The sequence below is a fragment of the Bufo bufo genome, chromosome 1, assembly GCF_905171765.1.
Source record: "Bufo bufo chromosome 1, aBufBuf1.1, whole genome shotgun sequence".
Classification (NCBI taxonomy): Eukaryota; Metazoa; Chordata; class Amphibia; order Anura; family Bufonidae; genus Bufo; species Bufo bufo.
This window is the reverse complement of record NC_053389.1, coordinates 549,506,502-549,529,606: the sequence shown is the minus strand read 5'-3', so window position 1 is coordinate 549,529,606 and position 23,105 is coordinate 549,506,502. Positions and strand designations below refer to the sequence as shown.

The 23,105-nt window shown below is 43.9% G+C and overlaps 1 protein-coding gene across 1 annotated transcript in view; it reads left to right on the top strand.

Annotated features, from left to right (window-relative positions):
- The window catches only part of SLC26A5 (solute carrier family 26 member 5), a 113,702-nt gene that overhangs the window by 11,101 nt on the left and 79,496 nt on the right, over positions 1-23,105 (top strand). The window contains 1 exon segment of the mRNA XM_040412541.1: positions 19,819-20,003. Within this exon segment, the coding sequence (XP_040268475.1) occupies positions 19,849-20,003 (155 nt within the window). The 5' untranslated portion in view covers positions 19,819-19,848.

Sequence of the window (23,105 nt, the reverse complement as noted above, 5' to 3'; positions counted from 1 at the left end):
TAATTCGTATTAACCAGGCCCTGCAAGATAAAGTGGAGGACCTGGAGAACCGCTCCCGTAGGAGTAATATTCGCATAGTGGGTCTCCCTGAAGATATCCCAGCACATCATTTGGCGCGCTTTTGCTCCTCAGAACTCCCGCAGGCGTTGGGATTTGAGTTGCCGCTTACTGTAGAGAGGGCTCATAGAATTCCCCCCCCCAGAGAACCACGCGTGGATAACCAGCCATCCAGGCCGAGGCCGGTTATTGTTAAATTTCTTAACTATGCTGACAAGAAGGCCATCTTGGGGAAATACAGATGCCTGACTCAACCTCTCAGAGTTAAAGGGAATAAGCTCCTTTTATTCAGCGATTATTCTATGGAAGTAGCTAAAAGAAGGAGAGCGTTTTCCCAGATTTGCACACAGTTGGTCCAGAGGAAAATCCGCTTTGCTCTCATTTATCCGGCTGTATTGCGTGTATTTAAACAAAATGGAGGAACTGACACCTACTTAACGCCGAGAGAAGCGACGGAGGCCTTAGAAGACGGCGACTTCTCGGACGGCTCGAGGCCCAGGTCAACACCCAGGGGTCGCTCTTCACCCAGAGGGGGACGCTCTGGTGGTCAATTATCACCGAGACCTGGTGACATGTCTCAGAATAGGCCTGGTGAAGCCTTTAGCCAGGTATCCCGATCAGACTGGGACTGATATCTGCTGTAACAAACAGCTATGGCGGGAAAACGAATATACATAACTTGTGAGTTATCAACCTGATATTGCCGGGACTATGTTTATTCTTATACCACTACCTTCTAGAAGGTCGTTGATATGAATGCCTTTAAATGAAAGCAGGGTGGAGAAGGGAGGGGAGAACAGAGTGGAGGGTTTTGTTGGTTAATTATCTATGGGTTGTGGAGTTGATGGTATAATGTATTTACACAGGAGGGAATCTGGCGGGACAGAGTCCGAATGTACTCGCCAGTTCAGTGCGAAAAAAGTGAAGTCTAAAGTGCCTTATGGCGGATTTATGTGGGTTATACTCACTCAAGGGTTTATTGTTAATGCTGTTGTTTACAGGTTAGGGGAATGTTTTTAGCCACTTTTAAGGTCATGCTCCATGGATGTTTTGCACTCTCTATACCTAGTATAAGCGGCCGGAGGCGGCCTCCACCAGGTGATACTCCTTGTAAACCCTTTATTCTGAATCAATTATGAAAGTAGTCACTTGGAATGTAAAGGGCCTTAGAGCCCCGCAGAAAAGAATGATGGTCCTCAAACACCTCAAGAAATTGAAAGCGGATATTGCATTACTGCAGGAGACACACCTCGGGGAGGCTGACCTATGGCGCATGAAGCGTCTTTGGGTAGGACATGTCATGGGATCCCCATCATGTGGTAGGAAAGCGGGGGTGATAATTCTCATACATAAGCGAGTAAGCCATAATGTGATCGCTTCTGAATGTGATGAAGAGGGCAGGATTATACATCTTAAACTGTCCACGGACGCGGGTCTTATAGACCTATTCAATGTTTATGGACCTAACACTGGTCAGGCCCCTTTTTTTTAGGGTCTTGGAAAGTCAAATTCTACAGGAGGCAGGAAACCAGATTTTAGTCATGGGGGATCTTAACGCAGTACTTAATCTAGAGGAAGATAGGAAACAGACGCAGTCTTCGCTCCAATCTACGCAGCCTATCAGGGGTGGAAGACTTTCTTTAGAACCTCTTATTAAATCCACAGGTTTGATAGATATTTGGAGATTCCTGAACCCAGTAGAAAGGGAATTCACTCATTTTTCACATGTCCACCGGTCGTGATCCAGGATAGATTATGCCCTGACCTCATCACAACTTTCGAAAAAAGTCCTTCAGGCTGAGATCACGGACATGGTGATATCTGATCACGCCCCGGTAAGCATCACTATTGCAGAAAACACCCCCAGAGGCACTGATAGGGTTTGGCGTTTACCTAGCTACCTTATGTCTGACAATGATTTTTTTTAGATAGACTGAAAGGCTGGTGGTGGGAATTCCTGGATAATAATTCGGGCCACCGTGATAATCCTTGCCTCCTGTGGGATACGGCTAAAGCAGTTATTCGTGGTAATATCATTTCATATACAACAGCTAAAAAAAACGAAAATATGGCTAGGGCTCCAGCATGCCACTGATGAGGTCCGTTCTGCTTACACTTCTTACTTAGCGAGTCCTACCGACATAAATAGGATTAAGTGGGGGACGGCAAAACACAATTACGACCATAAGTTAGAGCAACAAGTTAAACTCCATATGGATTATCACTCGGCTAAGTTGTTTAAATAAGGCAATCAGGCAGGTAAAATGCTAGCTAATTTAATTAACACACAACGTTATAACCCTGCCCTTAGGTCAATTTTAGATGAAGGGGGGAAAAAAGCTCACTAACCCGAAAGACATAATTGAATGCTTTAGAAAATATTATGAAGCACTCTATTCCCAAGACGGGTTTAACCAGTCACGAGCGGAAGAACTTCTAGCTAATGTCTCTCTCCCCAAACTTTCAGAAGATATGCTAAATAGCCTTAATAAGCCGATCACAGTAGAGGAGGTTCAGGGCACCATTAAGTCACTCGGTAACGGGAAAGCTCCGGGCCCTGATGGGTTCCCGGCGGAGTTCTTCAAGGCCCTTGCGGCGGATGTCTCCCCGGTTTTGCAGGAGCTGTTTGACTCCTGTCTACACGGGGGGGGACATTATGTCTTCAGGGAAACTGGCCCATATCAAACTGATTCCTAAACCGGGTAAAGATATCGCTCAGATGGGATCTTACCGCCCGATATCGTTAATTAACCAGGACCTAAAAATCATGACTAAGCTAATGACCAATAGACTAGCGGATCGCATGCCATTCCTGATCGGACCACACCAGGTCGGGTTTACAAAGGGGAGAGCAGCGGTCACTAATATCAGAACAGTATTAACAATACAAGATCACCTTTTTTATAATCAGGACCCAGCTGGTTGCCCTGCCCTGCTGTCTGTGGACGCGGAAAAGGCCTTCGACAATGTTAATTGGAATTGGCTTGGGAAAACGCTGGAGGCCTTTGGCTTTACAGGGCCTTTCCGGACATTCCTAGATAAACTATACGCTGGCCCAATGGCTCAGGTCCATCTACCTGGTTTTCTGTCTACGCCTTTCCGCCTCCACAGAGGCACGAGACAGGGTTGCCCCCTATCCCCGCTCCTCTTTAACTTAGCCCTGGAACCTTTAGTTAGATTCCTGATACATTCTGATGTGTATCAAGGGATTAAGGTGGGAACTAAAGAAACTAAACTTATATGTTTCGCAGATGACCTACTCATCTTCCTTAACTCCCCAGAAACAGATCTTAATAAAGTATTAGATTCTCTACAATATTTTGGGGAGGTGACAGGCTATCGGGTGAACGTGAGCAAAAGTCAATTGCTATATTTAAAAGGATATACTAGAGATCGCACCGCACCAATTATACTCCAGGAGGTAGAAGTAGTCCCCCAATACTTGACCTATCTGGGGATTAAAATAGGTAGAAGTCCGCTGTCCCTTTATAAATTAAACTATAGTCCACTAATCAGAAAAATAGAGGAAGAACTTGATAAGTGGCTGAATTTGCCATTGTCTTTATTCGGGAGGGCCCATCTAGTGAAGATGGTCAGCTTTGCTAGATTACTTTATCCCATGCAAACAATTCCTCTCCTGATAACACATATGGACGTTGCCAGGATTCAAAAGGCTTTCTCACGCTTTTTATGGCGAGGTAGGAGACCGAGGATTGCGTATGCGAAGCTATGTCTATTGAAATGGGAGGGGGGCATACAGATGCCTAATATCAGGAATTATAACCTAGCTTCCCTCTGGAGACATATTAAAGATTGGTTCCTCAAATTTTTCTAATACCCCCTTGGAGAAGGAATTAGCCGCTCCATGGGATTTGAAAGCTATTTTACACACCAGAATCCGAGACATTCCTCTGGCTTTGAGGAAATATACACTTCTGAAGGATACTTTAGCTATGTGGAGAGGGGTTCGTAAACTGTATCCCCATACATGCCATTATGGACCCTCCCAGCCTTCCCAGCAGGGAGACAGTCAGTAATGTTTACACTCTGGAAAGGGAAGGGAATTATTTCCTTGAAACAGTTGCTTAACCCTATGGGAAGTGAGTTATTGTCTTGGCAAAATATCAGGTCTCAGTTCCGGTTGCCTCCCTAGCACTTCCTCCCATATAGTCAAATTAATTCTTATTGCCGGTCTCAGTCGCTGGACATGGGTGACCAGGAAAGGAGAGTCTGGTTCGATGCCCTAATGGGAACTCAAAATAATTCTCTTTCAGATCTATACCGGAAAATTCAAAATACTCATTCGATTCCTATAGAAGCAAAAGTTTTCCAGAAATGGGAAGTTGAGCTGGGGGAAGAGGAGTTGACCCCAAAGTTAAGGGAAGGCTTGGAATGTGTGAGGCAGGCGACAGGAAATGAGACTTGGAGGGAAATGCACTTTAGGATTTTGCACAAAGCAACATATGCATTTGACTTGTTTTATAGGGATGCTCCAGCACACTATCTTAGATGGTGCCCAAAATGTCAACTCCAGAAAGCCAATCTGTTGCATGGGCTGTGGGGCTGCCCGTCTTTAACTCCCCTGTGGAAGGGTGCGCTAGAACTCATGAAACAGATCTGGGGAGTGGAAGTACAATTGAATCCACTACATTGTATTTTTCACTATATACCCTGGGATACTAAGGGGGAAATAACTCACTCCACACATGTCAAAGGTATACATCTGTTTTTACTAGCAGTAAAAAAAACGATATTGAGACACTGGATATTCCCTACCATTCCCACATTGGATGAAACATTGGGCATTATGAGCCGTATTCTCTTTATGGATAGGCTGGAGGCAGAGAATAATAAAGATTAGTCCACGAAATCCTTCTTCAGTAAGTGGAGGAAATTTATTAGCCATGTTCTAACTCCTATGGAGATTATGAAGCCTTTTCGCCACACTAAATGGTATCTGGAAGAACAGATAAAGGGGACGTTAGGTGCACTAGAGATAGATATCCCGTGATGGTAGCTCTCGTTAACTAGAAGTGTAGACATGATTCCTTCAGGTTATAGATATAGGGGCCGGAAAGCGGCTGTGAGGCAGACATCTTTGATGGAGAGTTCTTTTACTTGACCGAATGTTGGGGCACACAGTTGGGGTGACAAAGGTTCATGGGAGGGGGGAGGTGGGCGGGAGAAAATGGAAAATTAGGAAATATTATTATCTTATGCAATATATGACACTCTATTGTACGTGTATCTGCGAAGTGTCTTTTTTTATATGTATGCTGCTAATTGATGTTTTCCTGAATTAAAAAAAAAAGAAAAAAAAGTGCTTCAGGCATCTGCTTTTGCGTTTGTGAACCGTCATATTTTCCCGTTGCAAAAACCAGCAGTAATTCCCCATCATGTTGGGATTCCAGCGGCCTTGATAACTGTTCTCCATTGTAGAAATATCTTTATGGTACCGCTCTCCTTGTTCGTCACTTACGTGTCCCATATTGGGTGGGAAAAAGTCAAGATGGGAATGTAAGAAATGCACTTTCAATGACATTCGGCAGCCAAGTTCTTCATATGCTGTAAGCATGTTGTCTACTAATTCAGCATAGTTTGCAGCTTGTCTGTTCCCAAGGAAGTTCTGCACGACTAGCACAAATGCATCCCAAGCTGCAAGACGCACTCGCTTTGGCAGATTCTTGCGCTGATCATAAGTAGTGTATTTGCCACATATGTAGCAGAAATTGTCTGGATCGTTAACACATTTGCGTTTATCCATCTTAAGTTTCAAAACTGATAGCACTATAACAGATCACTTTATCAAAATCTGTCCAGTTTTCCTTATATACTTACTGCTGACATCAGCCTGAGTGCATCCGAACAGGTCTGGATATGTCCATTGGAATATCCCCAATATAATGCATTAATATTATAACTGAATAGGCTTTGCATGTATAACTTAACCCTTTAAGGACTTACGCCGTACATGTACGGTAGAAGTCTGGTCCCCAAACATGGCGCCCGCTCGCACACGTACAGCGGGCGCCATAGCCGCCGGGTTTCTGCTATATAAAATAGCAGAGACCCGCGGCACATGTATGCCATAAAGCTGATCGCATACATTTTCCCTTTCAGATGCCATGGTCAAATGTGACCACGGCATCTGGGCAGTCTGGAAGCGGAAGTCGCGCACTTCCGCTCCGGTAACCGCGTTCCCCGGCTGAGATCGGGGAACTTGTTAAATTGATCTAATAGGCTGAAGCCTCAAGCAGGCTTTGGTGTCTATTAGATGACTATACCAATACAGGCCACTAGGCAGCATTGTATTGGTATAGTGCAAATGAAGTGTTCAATGGTGTCTATATAGACATCAATGAACACAGTAGGCAATCTAATGATTGCCAGTTATTGCCACCCAAAGAAAAAAAAAAGTTAAAATCACCCCCCCCCCCCCCCCTTAAAATAAAAATACTTAACCAATAAAAAAAAAAAATATCATGGGCATCGCTGCATGGGAAAATGCCCATACTATTAAAATATAACAATATTTATGGCAAATTGCGTAACGGGGAAAAAAAATAAAAACTGCCAATTTGCAAGTTTTTGTCACTTCAACTAACCAATATTTTTTTTATAAGTGATCAAAAAGTCGCACACACTTCAAATTGGTATCACTGAAAAGAACATATTGTCCCGCAAAATATGAGCCCTCACACAGTCCCGTACACATAACTACAAAAAAGTTATAGGGGTCAGAATATGGTTATAAAAATAAAAATACATTTCCTCAAAGGTTTTAATTATTATTTTTCAGTATTAAAACGCAAGAAAAATTATACAAGTGTGGTATCGTTGTGACCGTACTGACCTGGAAAATGAAGATAATAGGTAAATTTTACCGCATAGTGTACAGTGTAAAAAAATAAAATAAAAACCTTTATCAGAATTGCGTTTATTCCCAATTCTACCCCATTTGAAAAAATTTTTACCACTTCCTACTACATGGTATGCAACCGTAAATGGTGCCATTAGAAAGTACAACTTATCCCGCAAAAAATAAGCCCTCATAAGGCTATGTGAATGGAAAAATAAAAAGTTAGGACTATGGGAAGGCGGGGAGTGAAAGACGAAAACGCTAAAATGGAAAATACCAGAGTCCTTAAGGGGTTAAAATCTAGACATTTCAGGCAAATTCCGATTTCATATTTGGAATTAGTATGCTCATTTTAGTATAAATCACATGGTTTTTCTCTCAGTAGCAAAATCATTGTTGCGCGGTGTAATCCTCACAGACGAACTTTGTCACAAATAATTTAGGTCTGGCTGCAAGTGCGTTGACCTACTCCTGGTCACTGTCGTAAACTCACCCTTTCACCCTTCAGTTCTCAGTCGCAGTTTAAACACACTGCCCAAGGTCTCGGTCACATTCCCGTTTTTCATGAACATGTGCTATCTGCATTTTCAGCGGACTGCATACCTACTCTTTAATTTTAACGTGTTTGTTCACAAATCAGTGGTTTTCCACTGACCAGGGGTCAGTGGCAAAATTACGTAGACAGGCACTACTTTAGTCCATGATGTGGACCAAAATGTCCATTGAAGTCTATAGGCCCATAAAAGCCATGGACACAACATGGATGGCATGTGTGGTCTTTCAGTGTTTCACGGACCATTGGTAGGAGAGATACTCTGTGGAGGGTAAAAACAGTGTTCGTGGAGGCAAAAAACAGACACACCGACCAAACATGGATTCTTCACAAACATCTTCACGATGAAACACAGATGGATTTATGTGAATAAACAAAGTGTCACGTCATAGACACGAGTTGAAGCAAGTCTCGAGATATTTGCTGCAAGTTCGCAAAGGCCTCCGCGGAGCCCTGATTTTAGTCCGTAATTCTGTGACAAGGGAATAATTTCTGAGGCCCCCTGCACACATTGCATGTTCATGTTCTATTTTTTTGTGGTGTGGAGGCACAGAGAGAAACCCCAGCACTTCTGGCCTCTGTTCTGCACCACACATTCAAGTGAATGGGTCCGGATCTGTGATGTGGTGCACAAATGGCCGTGGCCAGTATATTGCCGTACGGGCCGCAGTATGGGCACGTCCAGGCAACGGCTGTGTGCATGAGGCCTTACACTGTAGTTTTTCTGCACAAACATCCTTAGTGAAAAACTGCACATAAACCACAACATTTGAAGGTGGCCTTAAGGTACATTCACACGTGGCGTAAAAACTGCAGATTTGCTGGCAGCAGATCCACAGCATTGTATAGTAGCATCAAAATGGAGGAGATGTGAAGAAATCTTATCCATATGCCATGGAGAAAATCCGCAGGGTAAATTGACTAGCGCTGTGGGTTTTCGGTCCGCAGCATGTCAGTTAGTACTGCTGCTCGTACTGGGGCTTTCAGTGTTTGCAGTGGAGGACGACTTGTCCTGGCTGTGATGCCAGCTTGAAGACCAGCCCATTTTAAGCTTTCCTTCCGATCTGCAGCAGACTTACCACTGGTACACTTGAGTTTGACTTCACATGTTTTTTTTTTTGCGTTTTCGCCACAGTGTACCGCTCCCACACAGAGCATGTTTCCCAGACCGAATATGCGTGTGTAAACCTGGCCTAAGAGCCCTAATGCAGGTTCTGTCCTGGATGATCTGTCTGCCTGGGTCATACTGGACTCACATTTGGTTTTCCATTTTCTTTTTTGTTAGACTCTCTTCACACTACATTTATGGGCAAACATTGGGCAGCTTAAAGGGACTGTCCAGTTTCTGAACTAAATTAAAGAGCGACAAATGAAGTGAAATAAGAAAACTAAAGCCACTACTTAGCTCTTCTATCACTTATCACTATTTCTAATCGCTCAGCGATATCGTGCCACAATGGCCTCAATGACCACTCTTCGTAGTTACTGGAATCATGGCTCAGCAAAGCTTCGATGCCAGTAGTGTGGCACGTTCACTGATTGGCTGCAGCGGTCATTTGCTGGCAGCTTGTGATAAATCCCTGGTGACCAGCCCCGTGGTGAAAATGCCAGCTCCAGATGCTAGCTGAAAGTCTGTGGGAGATATGAAAGGAAGGACACACAAATGTTTGCTCCTTCTGGCACCTTTTGTTACTTAGGTGCTTGACTTTCTGACTTCTTTTCAGAAATGCAGCATGGATTTACCTTGGGCATAAAATATACCGTTGACATGCATTGCTGCCAGAATGCTTGTGGATTCTCCCAGAATTTAGGTGCAGAATTTCCACCTAGGTCCTGGCAGAATCCTGAACATGTGAACACGGCCATGGGTTTCTTCTGCTGGGCACACTTCTCTGCTGGCATGTAGTAGGACAGCAAATAGTATATGGAGTGGGGCCTGGGCCCAGCTAATAAAATGAACGGGGTCACTTTGCCAGCAACATCACATCACTAAAGGTGCAGGAAATCCAGCAGGTTTGGACTTCTGGCAGCTGTGGTGTCCCGGAGGTTTGCGATGCAGGGGATGCTACACATTGTGATCTTTGGCTTCAGCCCTGTTTCCTGTCTCCACGGATTGCATCATCCAGGAAGAATAATTCTTGATGACGGTCCTTGAGAGAATTACAGGAGCGTGTGTGTACATTAGTTCTCAACGCTTTTATGGCAGGAAACAAGTCATCCTGACCAGCTGTCTAAAGTGTGACCAGACTTCCTCTTTTGTGTGTTAGAGGTTTTAACCCCAACTAGGACCTGGGATTTTCCTTCCTGATAGTGCCGCCTATATGCCGGTACAGTGAATGATTATTCGTGGTAGTTCACATATATACTATAATGCAAGCCCCTGCTAGAGCCTGCTTTGAGCACTGGGCATTGTTATTCCTGTGAGTGCTATGTAGGCAAGCTAAACTCAGATGCTCTGCCAGTTACTAGTGATCTACCATGACCTGGAGGAACGAGAGCCGTCATAGACAGTGCGGCAGAGCCATACCATTATACTAATGTATGTGGGGAGCTCCTGATTCCTCCCTGACAGGTGATCTGGTGAAATGTTGTTCTCCTGGGAGATAAGCCACCACCAGGACTGTCTGACAGCAGCTTTTTCTCCTTCTCCCCATAGAATGCACAGACACTTTTGGCCAAGCCTACCGAGTATGTGTATGAGGGAGGCGGGAAAGAAGCTGTCTTCCGAACGACTGGCGGACAGCTATTGAATGTGTATGGGCAGCTTTAAGGCAGTATTACACAGGCAGATAGTCGGCCAGATCACCGTTTTTATAGTAAGGCACGTTAGCGATGATCTGGTAGTGTAATGCAGCTGCCAATTACCTGGTTTAAAAAATGATTTAAAAATGATCGTTTGCCGGTGGTAGATTGTGCTGTGTAATCACGAAATGCTGTCGGCAAACATCTAGTCAGTAAGTATAGGGAAGGGCAATGACATTAGTGATTGCTCCTGCCCATACTGTGGAGGAGATTGCTGCATGTAATAGCAGTGGTCTCTTACGCTAATGAGCAGGCAGTTGCTGGGAAGGAACGCTTCCCTCCTGACAACAGCCTTTAGACTCAACAGTTTAAAGATGTGCTGTACATTTGGTACATCTTAAGGTCCATTCCGACATTTTGCGGACCGCACACGGTGTGCTGTCCGCATCTTTTGCGGTCCCATCAAAATGAATGGGTCTCCACCTATTTCGCAAAATTGCGGAACGGTTTAGAGCCAGAATTACGGACGTGTGTATTGACCCTTTGGGCTCATTCACATGACGGTATGAATGGGTCTGCATCCGTTGTGCAATTTTGCGGAACTGGTGCAGACCCATTCATTTCAATTGGGAAAAAAGATAGAAAATGTCCTATTCTTTCAGTCATGTGCGGGCCCCAAAACATTTAAGGACGTCCGAATGGACCCTTAAAGGGCTTCTGTCACCCCACTAAACTCATTATTTTTTTTTTGTGTACTTATAATCCCTATCCTGCCATATTGCCATACATTATGTTATTAATAATTTTCGTTCAGTAGATTTAGCAAAAAACGTACTTTTATGATATGCTAATTACCTTTCTACCAGCAAGTAGGGCGTCTACTTGCCGGTAGCAGCCGCAGAAAACCGCCCCCTCCTCTTGTTGATTGACAGGGCCAACCACGATCTCCTCCTTCGGCCAGCCCTGTCAGCATTTCAAAAATCGCGCGCCTGTGTTGATTCGGCGCAGGCGCTCTGAGATAAGGAGGCTCGCCTCCTCAGCACTCCCTCAGTGCGCCTGCACCGATGACGTCACCCAAAGAGAAGACGTCATCAGCGCAGGCGCACTGAGGGAGTGCTGAGGAGGTGAGCCTCCTTATCTCAGAGCGCCTGCGCCAAATCAACACAGGCGCGCGATTTTTGAAATGCTGACAGGGCTGGCCGGAGGAGGAGAGATCGCGGCTGGCCCTGTCAATCAACAGAAGGAGGGGGCGGTTTTCTGCGGCTGCTACCAGCAAGTAGACGCCCTACTTGCTGGTAGAAAGGTAATTAGCATATCATAAAAGTAAGTTTTTTGCTAAATCTACTGAACAAAAATTATTAATAACATAATGTATGGAAATATGGCAGGATAGGGATTATAAGTACACAAAAAAAAAAAAGAGTTTAGTGGGGTGACAGAAGCCCTTTAAGATGTACCAAATGTACAGCACATCTTTAAACTGTCTAGTCCAGGCATCCTCAAACTGTGGCCCTCCAGCTGTTACAAAACTACAACTCCCAGCATGCCCGAATAGTCTACAGGTATCAGCCTACAGCAGGGCATTGTGGGAGTTGTAGTTTTACAACAGCTGGAGGGCCGCAGTTTGAGGATGCCTGGTCTAGTCTAAAGGCTGTTGTCAGGAGGGAAGCGTTACTTCCCAGCAATCGCCTGCTCTGTGGACAAGAATAGGCATTTCTATAATGGGCCGCCAGTTCCGTTACAGTAGGCATTGCCTTCGATCTATGACTAGATTTGACTGTGATGTGACATACACTGTACTGCGCTACATGCGATATGGTGATCTTTCTTTGCTTGTCTAATAAAAAGAGATTTCAAACAGTTCCATTACGGAAATTGTGAAACGCACATGGATGGGATCTGTGTTTTGTGGATCAGCAATTTGTGGACCTGGACCTCAATAGACTGCGCAGTCGTGTGAATGCGCCCTTAAACTGTCTAGTCTAAATTTATACTACCTATTAGCTTACTTTGACCTAGAATTCTGGTGCAACTTTGGCACACTTGAGAGTCATTTACTACGGTTGCTACACCAGTTTTTGGCATAAGAAAAGTTACAAGACTGCGTTTTGAAACTTTATAAATACCTGACAATATTTGAGTGACGAGGGCCAGGACCTCATAAAGACTTGCTGTGAATTCCTGTCTGACTGCGGGTCTAACGTACTTTAATCACATAATGAGTAAGACTGCGAAAATTTTTGATTCGCAGTTGATAAACCTGGCTTAAAGTAGCTTGACAAGCTAACCACTTCCACTTTTCAAAACTGGAGTGAGTGGTATAAAACTGCAAAATGTATCAAAATTATGGTGCAGGTAAAGGCCAAAAATTCATAGCATACGCTGGTCTATCAAAACCAGATGCTGCGTCATAAATAAGGCAGAGCATCCGGCAGTCCGCGTGCCTGAACCCTGAGTGTCGTAGATTTCAGTGTCCTTCTACTCCAGAAAACTGGTGGTGATAAATGTGGTGGGGCTCCTTCCCGCCCCTCCCCACCCTCCTCTTATCGGGAAAGGGGCGAGGCTGGCAGAGCAACAGCATGTGTGCAAAAGTTTTGATTAAGGCCTCATGCACACGACCGTATTTTTTTGCGGTCCGCAAAACGGGGTTCCGTTTTCCCGTGATCCGTGACCGTTTTTTCGTCCGTGGGTCTTCCTTGATTTTTGGAGGATCCACGGACATGAAAAAAAAGTCGTTTTGGTGTCCGCCTGGCCGTGCGGAGCCAAACGGATCCGTCCTGAATTACAATGCAAGTCAATGGGGACGGATCCGTTTGACGTTGACACAATATGGTGCCATTTCAAACGGATCCGTCCCCATTGACTTTCAATGTAAAGTCTGGAGTCCCTTTTATACCATCAGATCGGAGTTTTCTCCAATCCGATGGTATATTTTAACTTGAAGCGTCCCCATCACCATGGGAACGCCTCTATGTTAGAATATACTGTCGGATATGAGTGAGATCGTGAAACCTCATTTCCGACAGTATATTCTAACACAGAGGCGTTCCCATGGTGATGGGGACGCTTCTAGTTAGAATATACTACAAACTGTGTACATGACTGCCCCCTGCTGCCTAGCAGCATCCGATCTCTTACAGGGGGCCGTGATCAGCACAATTAACTCCTTAGGTGCCGCACCTGAAGGGGTTAATTGTACTATCATATCCCCCTGTAAGAGATCAGGGCTGCCAGGCAGCAGGGGGCAGACCCCCCCCTCCCCAGTTTGAATATCATTGGTGGCCAGTGCGGCCCCCCCCCCCCCTCCTCCCTCTATTGTAATAATTCGTTGGTGGCACAGTGTGCGCCCCCCATTGGCCCCCCCTCCCTCTATAGCATTAACAACATTGGTGGCTAGTGTGCGGCCTCCCATCTTCCCCCCCCCCCCGATCATTGGTGGCAGCGGGTTACTAGCAATAGTACAATAGTAAAGATTCATACTTACCTGGGAGCTGCGAGGTTCGTGTCCGGCCGGGAGCTCCTCCTACTAGTAAGTGACAGTTCATTTAGCAATGCGCCGCACAGACCTGTCACTTACCAGTAGGTGGAGCTCCCGGCCGGACACGAACATCGCAGCAGCAGCCTGGAGCAGGTAAGTATGAACCTTCTACTATTGTACTATTGCTAAGTAACCATGGCAACCAGGACTGTAGTAGCGTCCCGGTTGCCATGGTTACCGATCGGAGCCCCAGCGATTAAACTGGGACTCCGATCGGAACTCCGCTGCCACCAATGATGGGGGGGGGGGGGGGGGGGGGAGATGGGAGGCCGCACACTGGCCACCAATGTTGTTAATGCTATAGAGGGAGGGGGGGCGCACACTGTGCCACGAACGAATTATTACAATAGCGGGAGGGAGGGGGGGGGGCGCACACTGTGCCACCAACGAATTATTACAATAGAGGGAGGGGGGGGGGGGCCGCACTGGCCACCAATGATATTCAAACTGGGGAGGGGGGGGAGGGTCTGCCCCCTGCTGCCTGGCAGCCCTGATCTCTTACAGGGGGCCGTGATCAGCACAATTAACCCCTTCAGGTGCCGCACCTGAAGGGGTTAATTGTGCTGATCACGGCCCCCTGTAAGAGATCGGGTGCTGCCAGGCAGCAGGGGGCAGTCTTGTACACAGTTTGTAGTGTATTCTAACTAGAAGCGTCCCCATCACCATGGGAACGCTTCTGTGTTAGAATATACTGTCGGTTCTGAGTTTTCACGAAGTGAAAACTCAGCTTTGAAAAAGCTTTTATGCAGACGGATCTTCGGATCCGTCTGTATAAAAACTAACCTACGGCCACGGATCACGGACACGGATGCCAATCTTGTGTGCATCCGTGATTTTTCACGGACCCATTGACTTGAATGGGTCCGCGAACCGTTGGCCGTGAAAAAAATAGGACAGGTCATATTTTTTTCACGGCCAGGAAACACGGATCACGGATGCGGCTGCAAAACGGTGCATTTTCAGATTTTTCCACGGACCCATTGAAAGTCAATGGGTCCGCGAAAAAAAACGGAAAACGGCACAACGGCCACGGGTGCACACAACGGTCGTGTGCAGGAGGCCTTACTGTGCCTAGATCATATGCCTTCAGGACAGCTTGTGGGTATGCCGCTGACAGACGGGAGAGGACTGTGATCATGCTAATAATGTGTTTAATGGTAAGGAGAAGTTCCTCATGGTATATTTATACAGTGTAATGTCATTGATCTGCATGTGGATTTAACCTGACGAGGGTAATTTGCGTGTTTTACCTGCCGCAGGTCACTTGTGGAAGCCACAGCAAGAATGCTCATTCTCTTTCCATCGCGCAGGTATCATTTAGATACAATGGCTGGCAGAATACATGTTTTTTTTTCCTATGATTTCACAGAATACACCATAAAATCCACTGTGTGAACATACAGCAGTAGGGTATGTCTTATGCGTGATTTCCCACACGGCAGGTTTGTTGCAGACACTGTCGTGTCGCAGTCACGGCATGTTGCAGTGCGACACCATTGATTATCATACGAGCTGCAGCGGGCTGTAATTAGGACCGCACTTTAGTTATTGTGCATCATTAATGGCTGCGTGGCACCCACAATACCGCACAGCCGTTAACAAAGCAGACATGTTAAACCGTGCGGTCCTAATTAGTCTACTTAGAGCCCGCTACAGCTTGTGGAGCTGCCTGGTACTCTACCGTAAACGTGACATGACCGCTCACTGTCACCGTACCCTCACTGCATCAACAAAAATGCATTCACAAAGCTGAAGCTAGTCAGCTTAAGGCCTCGTCCACGTTTCCGTTTTTCACTGACGTGTGCTGTCCGCATTTTCTGGAGATAGCACATGTGCGCATTGATTTAAATGTCTGTTCACATTTCAGTATATTCTTATTGACCGTGGGTCAGTAAAAAAATCACGAAGATATGCACTACTTGGATACACCCATAGACGTCTATAAGTCTGTGAAAATCACAGACCAAAAAAAAGTTGCGTCCGTTTTTGTTTTTTTTATACTGAAGACTGATAGGAGATCCTTTGGAAATTAATTTTCATTAAGCAACGTCAGTGAATTACAGATGACGCACGAATGGTAAAAACGAACACACGGACCAACCACGGATTGTTCACAGATGAAACGCGTATGTTTTTTTCCGTGTCACTGACAAGGAAATGTGGACGAGGCCTAAACACTGCTGTTCTGCATATTGGAAATAATTCATTAAAACTGGGTGAATTCTTTAACTGCATTGTGAATTCATGTTGGTTGATACAGCACCTTAAGGCTACATGCACACGATCGTTCCGTATTTTGCCGTCCGCAATCTGCGGATCTGCAGAAAACGGAAGCCAATTTGCTGAACGGAACGGGCGGCCTATTGTAGAAATGCCTATTCTTGTCCGCAAAACGGACAAGAATAGGACATGCTATATTTTTTTTGCGGGGCCACGGAACGGAGCAAAGGATGCGGACAGCACAAGGAGTGCTGTCCGCATCTTTTGCAGCCCCATCGAATGTGGACCCGAAAAACGGTCGTGTGCATGAGGCCTAAGGCCCCTTGCACACGGGCGAGTTTTCCGCGCGGGTGCAATGCGTGAAGTTAACGCATTGCACCCGCACTGAATCCCGACCCATTAATTTCTATGGGGCTGTGCACATGAGCGGTGATTTTCACGCATTACTTGTGCGTTGCGTGAAAATTGCAGCATGCTCTATATCAGGGGTGCACAACCTGCAGCCCTTGATACCATTCTGTGTGTCCCCCAACCATCTGGTAACAGACATGTATGCCTATGTCTTGTGGCTGCTTATATGTAATTTTCATGCATTTCTTCCATTAGATGGGAGTTCTGGAAGTGTAACTAGACATTAATGGTATATAATGTGTGTTCAATATGCCAGAAGTACAAAATTTCATTTGTTAATACAATTTTAATTTCGGCCCTCGTCATTGGTTCAGTCTGGCAATGTGGCCCCCAAACAGGAAACGTTGTGCACCCCTGCTCTATATTGTGCGTTTTTCACGCAACGCAAGCCCCATAGAAGTGAATGGGGCTGCCTGAAAATCACAAGCATCTGCAGGAAAGTGCGGATGCGGTGCGATTTTTCACGCATGGTTGCTAGGAGACGATCGGGATGGGGACCCGATCATTATTATTTTCCCTTATAACATGGTTATAAGGCTTCTCTTCTGTCTTCTTCTTTGACAGGAGGAAAAGGACCTGTGGTGATGTCACTGCGCTCATCACATGGTCCATCACATGATCCATCACCATGTGATGAGCACAGTGACGCCACCACAGGTCCTTTTCCTCCTGTCATCAAAGAAGAAGACAGAAGAGAAGCCGGGCTGCGCGAACAAGTGGATGAGGTGAGTTAAATAATTATTTTCTTTTTTTTAACCCCTCCATCCCTATTTTACTTAGCATTATGTATTAAGAATGCTATTATTTTCCCTTATAACCATGTTATAAGGGAAAATAATAAAATCTACACAACACCTAACCCAAACCCGAACTTCTGTGAAGAAGTTCGGGTATGGGTACCAAACATGCCGATTTTTCTCACGTGCGTGCAAAACGCATTACAGTGCTTTGCACTCGCGTGGAAAAATCTCACATTTTCCCGCGACGCACCCGCATCCTATCCGACCCTCACACGCGACGCCCGCGTAAAAGAGGCCGTAGGATTAGCAGATAATTTGAAGGCGAAGTGAGTCAGGTGTTTTCAATCAATTGGATGACAGTGAGGTGTAAGTGAGCGACCCGTTTTATTTAAAGAACCGGGACCAGGTTTGTGGAAATGTATCATGACACAAAGAAAGAAGGTTTTCGAGGAATTCAGAAGAAGGGTTGTACCTTCTGTACATTTTTCCTCTATTTGCACACAATCTGTAAGTGGACACCAATCCATAGTCAGACAGATTGTGTGCTAATGGAGGAAATTCAAGACCGTTATTACCCTCCCCAAGAGTAGTTATCCAACAAAGATTATGCCAAGAACATGATGTGTAATTGTCTGCTAGGTCATATTAACACAACTTAACTTCTAAGCAACTAAATGGCCTTTTTCACTTTAGCTAATGATGATAGCTATGTACTCCTTTGGAGGCATTTTTTTAAATTTATTATTGCATACTCATTTTGAGCTAAAAAAAAATATTTTAGTTTGTCTTTATTAAAAATGTTGAATCCCTGTCTCTGTGCAGCCTTGAGTTTCTCTACTAGCAGGCTCTGAATTTTCACCGCTTTCCTCAGCTGATGATTCTTTATTGCTGATCTTTGACGTCCTAAATGCTCATTCTAGCTCAATTGTTATCTTACTGACTTATCTTAGTGTTAACTTTGTATTTTTTATCTTTTAGTAATTTAGAGATAAGGTTTATTAGGGTACATTCACACTTGCGTTTTTCTTTCCTAGCACTGAGTTCCGTCAAAGAATGCATCAGGATGTCTTCAGTTCAGTCACTGTCAGGCATTTTGGACAGAGGAAATACCACAAAATGCCTGATCAGTTGCCGGCATGGATCCGGCATTAATTTACATTGACATGTATTAGTGCCGGATCCAGCATTAAGAAACACCAGAAGGACGGATCCGACCTTCCGGTCTGCGCATGCGCATCCGTCCTTCTGGTCTTGCAATGCATTTGTGAGACGGATCCGCATCCGGATCCGTCTCACAAATGCTTTGTCACATACAGATCGGCGGATCCGGCAGGCAGTTTCGACGACGGAACTGCTTGCCGGATCACACTGCCGCAAGTGTGAAAGTAACCTTAGATGGTATGCAGAAAGTGAAAGTACTATTCACACAGCTAGACAAACAGTTAACTGTTTGTGACAGAATGGCTTTTTTTTTTTTTTTTATGACGACCAATTAAAAAAAATAGTAAAATGCAATCATAAAAATAAATGCCCCCAAAGGTGTACATAGCCTTTAACGTCCATGAGTCCACCATTAGGAGGGCACTAAACAACAATGGAGTGCATGGCAGCATTGGAAGGAGAAAGTTGTGGCTCTCCAAAAAGAACATTGTTGGCCATCTGCAGTTTGCCAAAGATTGCATAAGACAGAATGAAAGTAAAGTTTTGTAAAGTCCAGACCTTATTTGAATAGAAATGTTGTGGAAGGACCTGAAGCGAGCAGTTCATGAGCGGAAACCCACCAACATAAGGGGTAATGCACACGATCATGTTTGTTGTCCGCATCCGTATGTCCATTCAGGTGCACCCGCAAAAAAAAGAACGGACAAGAATAGGACTGTTCTATAGATGGCAGGATGTTCCTTTCCTCAAAATGTGGAATGCACATGGCCGGTATCTGTGTTTTGTGGATCCGCAATTTACGGACCACAAAAATGGCCACAGCTTCTAGCATGAACCCTAACAGAGTTGATGATGTTTTGCACGGAGGAATGAACTAAAATTCCTCCAAGACGATGTGCAGGACTAATCAACAATTACCGGATACGTTTAGTTGCAGTTATTGCTCCACAAGGGGGTCACACCACATATTGAAATCAAAGGGTCACATACTTTTGCCACTCACACAGACATGTGATACTGGATCATTATCCTCAATAAATAAATGACCAAGTCTAAAATTTTTGACTCATTTGTTTGATGTTGTTATCTTTTATATACTTTTAGGACGTGTGTAAAAATGTGATGTTGTTTTATGTCAAATCTCTGCAGAAATATCGAAAATTCTGAAGGGTTCACTAACTATCAAGCACCACTCTACATAGGGAAAAAAGACTGCAGAGTGTAGCACAAGAAAGTGTGCATTAAATGGATAACTTATGTGACTGATATCACTTTGGCAATCATCTGAGGCACATACATCATGTGTATATGTTAAACATGGGACAAAAACGTGATGTGAACACAGCCTAAGGCTACATGCACATGACCGTATGTGTTTTGCGATCCGCAAAAAAAAAAACACGGATGACATCCGAATGCCATCCGTGTTTTTTTTTTTTTTTTGCGGATCCATTGTAACAATGCCTAAAACGGACAAGAATAGGACATGTTCTATTTTTTTTTGTGCATGTAACCTTAATGTAATGTCTTTCTACAGTGACCTTCTAACAAGAACGTGAAATGTGCTATGGAACTAGTTTCAGGGGAAGATGAATATCTGTGCCAGAGACAAAAGTATTGTGTGGACCGGCCCATATACACACAGGAATATTTGCAAGAACATTTACATTTGAGGAAGAAAGAGCCAACGTCATTTCTCCATAAAGTGGCCCAATCTTGCCGGTAAGAATCTTTCACATTTGCTTTCTTTACTGACACATACCCCCTTTGTATACCATATAACTGTATGCATGCCATAGGCAGGGGGAATTATTGACCGTCATTAATCTAGCTTGTATTTTACCTGCACTGGAACATGCAAGCAGTATATGTGTGTGTGTGTGTGTGTGTGTGTGTGTATATATATATATATACTCTCACTTTTTACACAATTAACCCATTAACACGTGTTGAGACACAATAAACTGATTATTTACAATTGGTCACTAGGACCAGTGGTTGTCTCTAGGTTGACACGTGTTACTTAATTTTATATTTAAAATATAACATTTATTTCTTATCACTAAAATTTGCTACCTAGAACTAACATAATTAAAATTATCAGCTGTGTCTGCACTACTGCTATTGATGGCCTAAGTTTAGCAATGTAGCTAGCTGGAGGACTGCACTTCACTTTTATCTGCCTAGTTTACTCCTCTATTTCCACACGGTATCCACCGTGCACTGTTCGGTGCACACTGTTTTGTCACAGTGCGCTGCCCTAGGATCAGTGAGTGCCCTCCTAGCGCTCCCTATTCGCTCATTCTAGTTGCTTGGCCATAGCTTTGCAGTACACTAGCTGGCTAAAACATGCATAGATCACAATCTGCCCCCCAGTGTGTGTATATATACATATGTATACACACCAAATTTGGCATAAAGGGAAATCAGGTGGGTGCTTAACCCTTTAGGGACTTAGGGCGTACCGGTACGCCCTGTTTCACGAGTCCTTAAGGACCCAGGGCGTATCGGTACGTCCTAACTTTAAAACGCGATTGCGGCGGGAGTTAATCAGAACAGGATGTCAGCTGAAATCATTCAGCGGGCATCCTGTCACAACGTCGTGTCGGCGATCGCCGCATACCGCAGGTCAATTCAGACCTGCGGTTTGCGGCTTTTACCTGGTGCGGCAGCGGCGGGCGGTGGTGACATCGGGTCCCCATGCGGCTGTAGTGGGGACACAATGGCATGGAAGGCAGCGCGATGTCTAAGGAAGGCATTGCGCTGCCTTCCGGTGACGAGCCTGTGAGATCCAGACCCCTGGATCTCACAGGCCGGAAGCTGTATGAGTAAAACACAGTATTACTCATACAGCCAATGCATTCCAATACAGAAGTATTGGAATGCATTGTAAAGGGGATTAGACCCCCAAAAGTTCAAGTCCCAAAGTGGGACAAAAAATAAAGTGAAAAAAAAGTTTAAAAAATAAAGTTTTCCCCCCCAAAAATTAAAAGTTTCAAGTAAAAATAAACAAAAACGTCATTTTCCCCAAATAAAGTTTAAAAAAATTGGTAAAAATTAGGGGAAAAAAAAGTATACATATTAGGTATCGCCGTGTCCGTATCGACCGGCTCTATAAACATATCACATAACCTAACCCCTCAGATGAACACCGTAAAAAAAAAAAGTGCTAAATAAACAATTTTTTGTCACCTTACATCACAAAAAGTACAACAGCAAGCGATCAAAAAGGTGTTTGCCCACCAAAATAGTACCAATCTAACCGTCACCTCATCTCGCAAAAAATTAGCCCCTACCTGAGACAATCGCCCAAAAAATAAAAAAACTATGGCTCAGAATATGGAGACACTAAAACATCATTTTTTTTGTTTTAAAAAAGCTGTTATTGTGTAAAACTTACATAAATAAAAAAAAGTATACATATTAGGTATCGCTGCGTCTGTATCAACCGGCTCTATAAAAATATCACATGACCTAGTCCCTGAGATGAACACCGTAAAAAATAAAAATTAAAAACTGTGCTAAATAAACCATTTTTTGTCACCTTACATCACAAAAAGTGTAATAGCAAGCGATCAAAAAGTCACACGCACCCCAAAATAGTGCCAATAAAACTGTCATCTCATCCCGCAAAAATCATACCCTACCCAAGGTAATCATACCCTACCCAAAAACTGAAAAAATTATGGCTTTTAGACTATGGAAACACTAAAACATGATTTTTTTTTGCTTCAAAACTTACATAAATAAAAAAAATAAAAAGTATACATATTGGGTATCGCAGCGTCCGTGACAACCTGGTCTATAAAAATATCACATGATCTAACCTGTCAGACGAATGTTGTAAATAACAACAAATAAAAACTGTGCCAAAACAGCTATTTCTTGTTACCTTGCCTCACAAAAAAGTGTAATATAGATCAACCAAAAATCATATGTACCCTAAACTAGTACCAACAATACTACCACCCTATCCCGTAGTTTCTAAAATGGGGTCACTTTTTGGGAGTTTCTACTCTAGGGGTGCATCAGGGGGGCTTCAAATGGGACATGGTGTCAAACAAACCAGTCCAGCAAAACCTGCCTTTCAAAAACTGTATGGCATTCCTTTCCTTCTGTGCCCTGCTGAGTGCCCGTACAGCGGTTTACGACCACATATGGGGTGTTTCTGTAAACTACAGAATCAGGGCCATAAATATTGAGTTTAGTTTGGCTGTTAACCCTTGCTTTGTAACTGGAAAAAAAGTGAAATTTTGAAATTGTATCTCTATTTTCCATTAATTCTTGTGGAACACCTAAAGGGTTAACAAAGTTAGTAAAATCAGTTTTGAATACCTTGAGGGGTGTCGTTTATAGAATGGGGTCATTTTTGGGTGGTTTCTATTATGTAAGCCTCGCAAACTGACTTCAGACCTGAACTGGTCCCTAAAAATTGGGTTTTTGAAAATTTCTGAAAAATTTCAAGATTTGCTTCTAAACTTCTAAGCCTTGTAACATCTCCAAAAAATAAAATATCCTTCCCAAAATGATCCAAACATGAAGTAGACGTATGGGGAATGTAAAGTGATAACTATTTTTGGAGGTATTACTATGTATTATAGAAGTAGAGAAATTTAAACTTGGAAATTTGCAATTTTTTTTACAAATTTTTGGTAAATTTTGTATTTTTTTTATAAATAAAAATATTTTTTTTACTTCATTTTACCAGTGTCATGAAGTACAATATGTGATGAAAAAACATTCTCAGAATGGCCTGGATAAGTCAAAGCGTTTTAAAGTTATCAGCACCTAAAGTGACACTGGTCAGATTTGCAAAAAATGGCC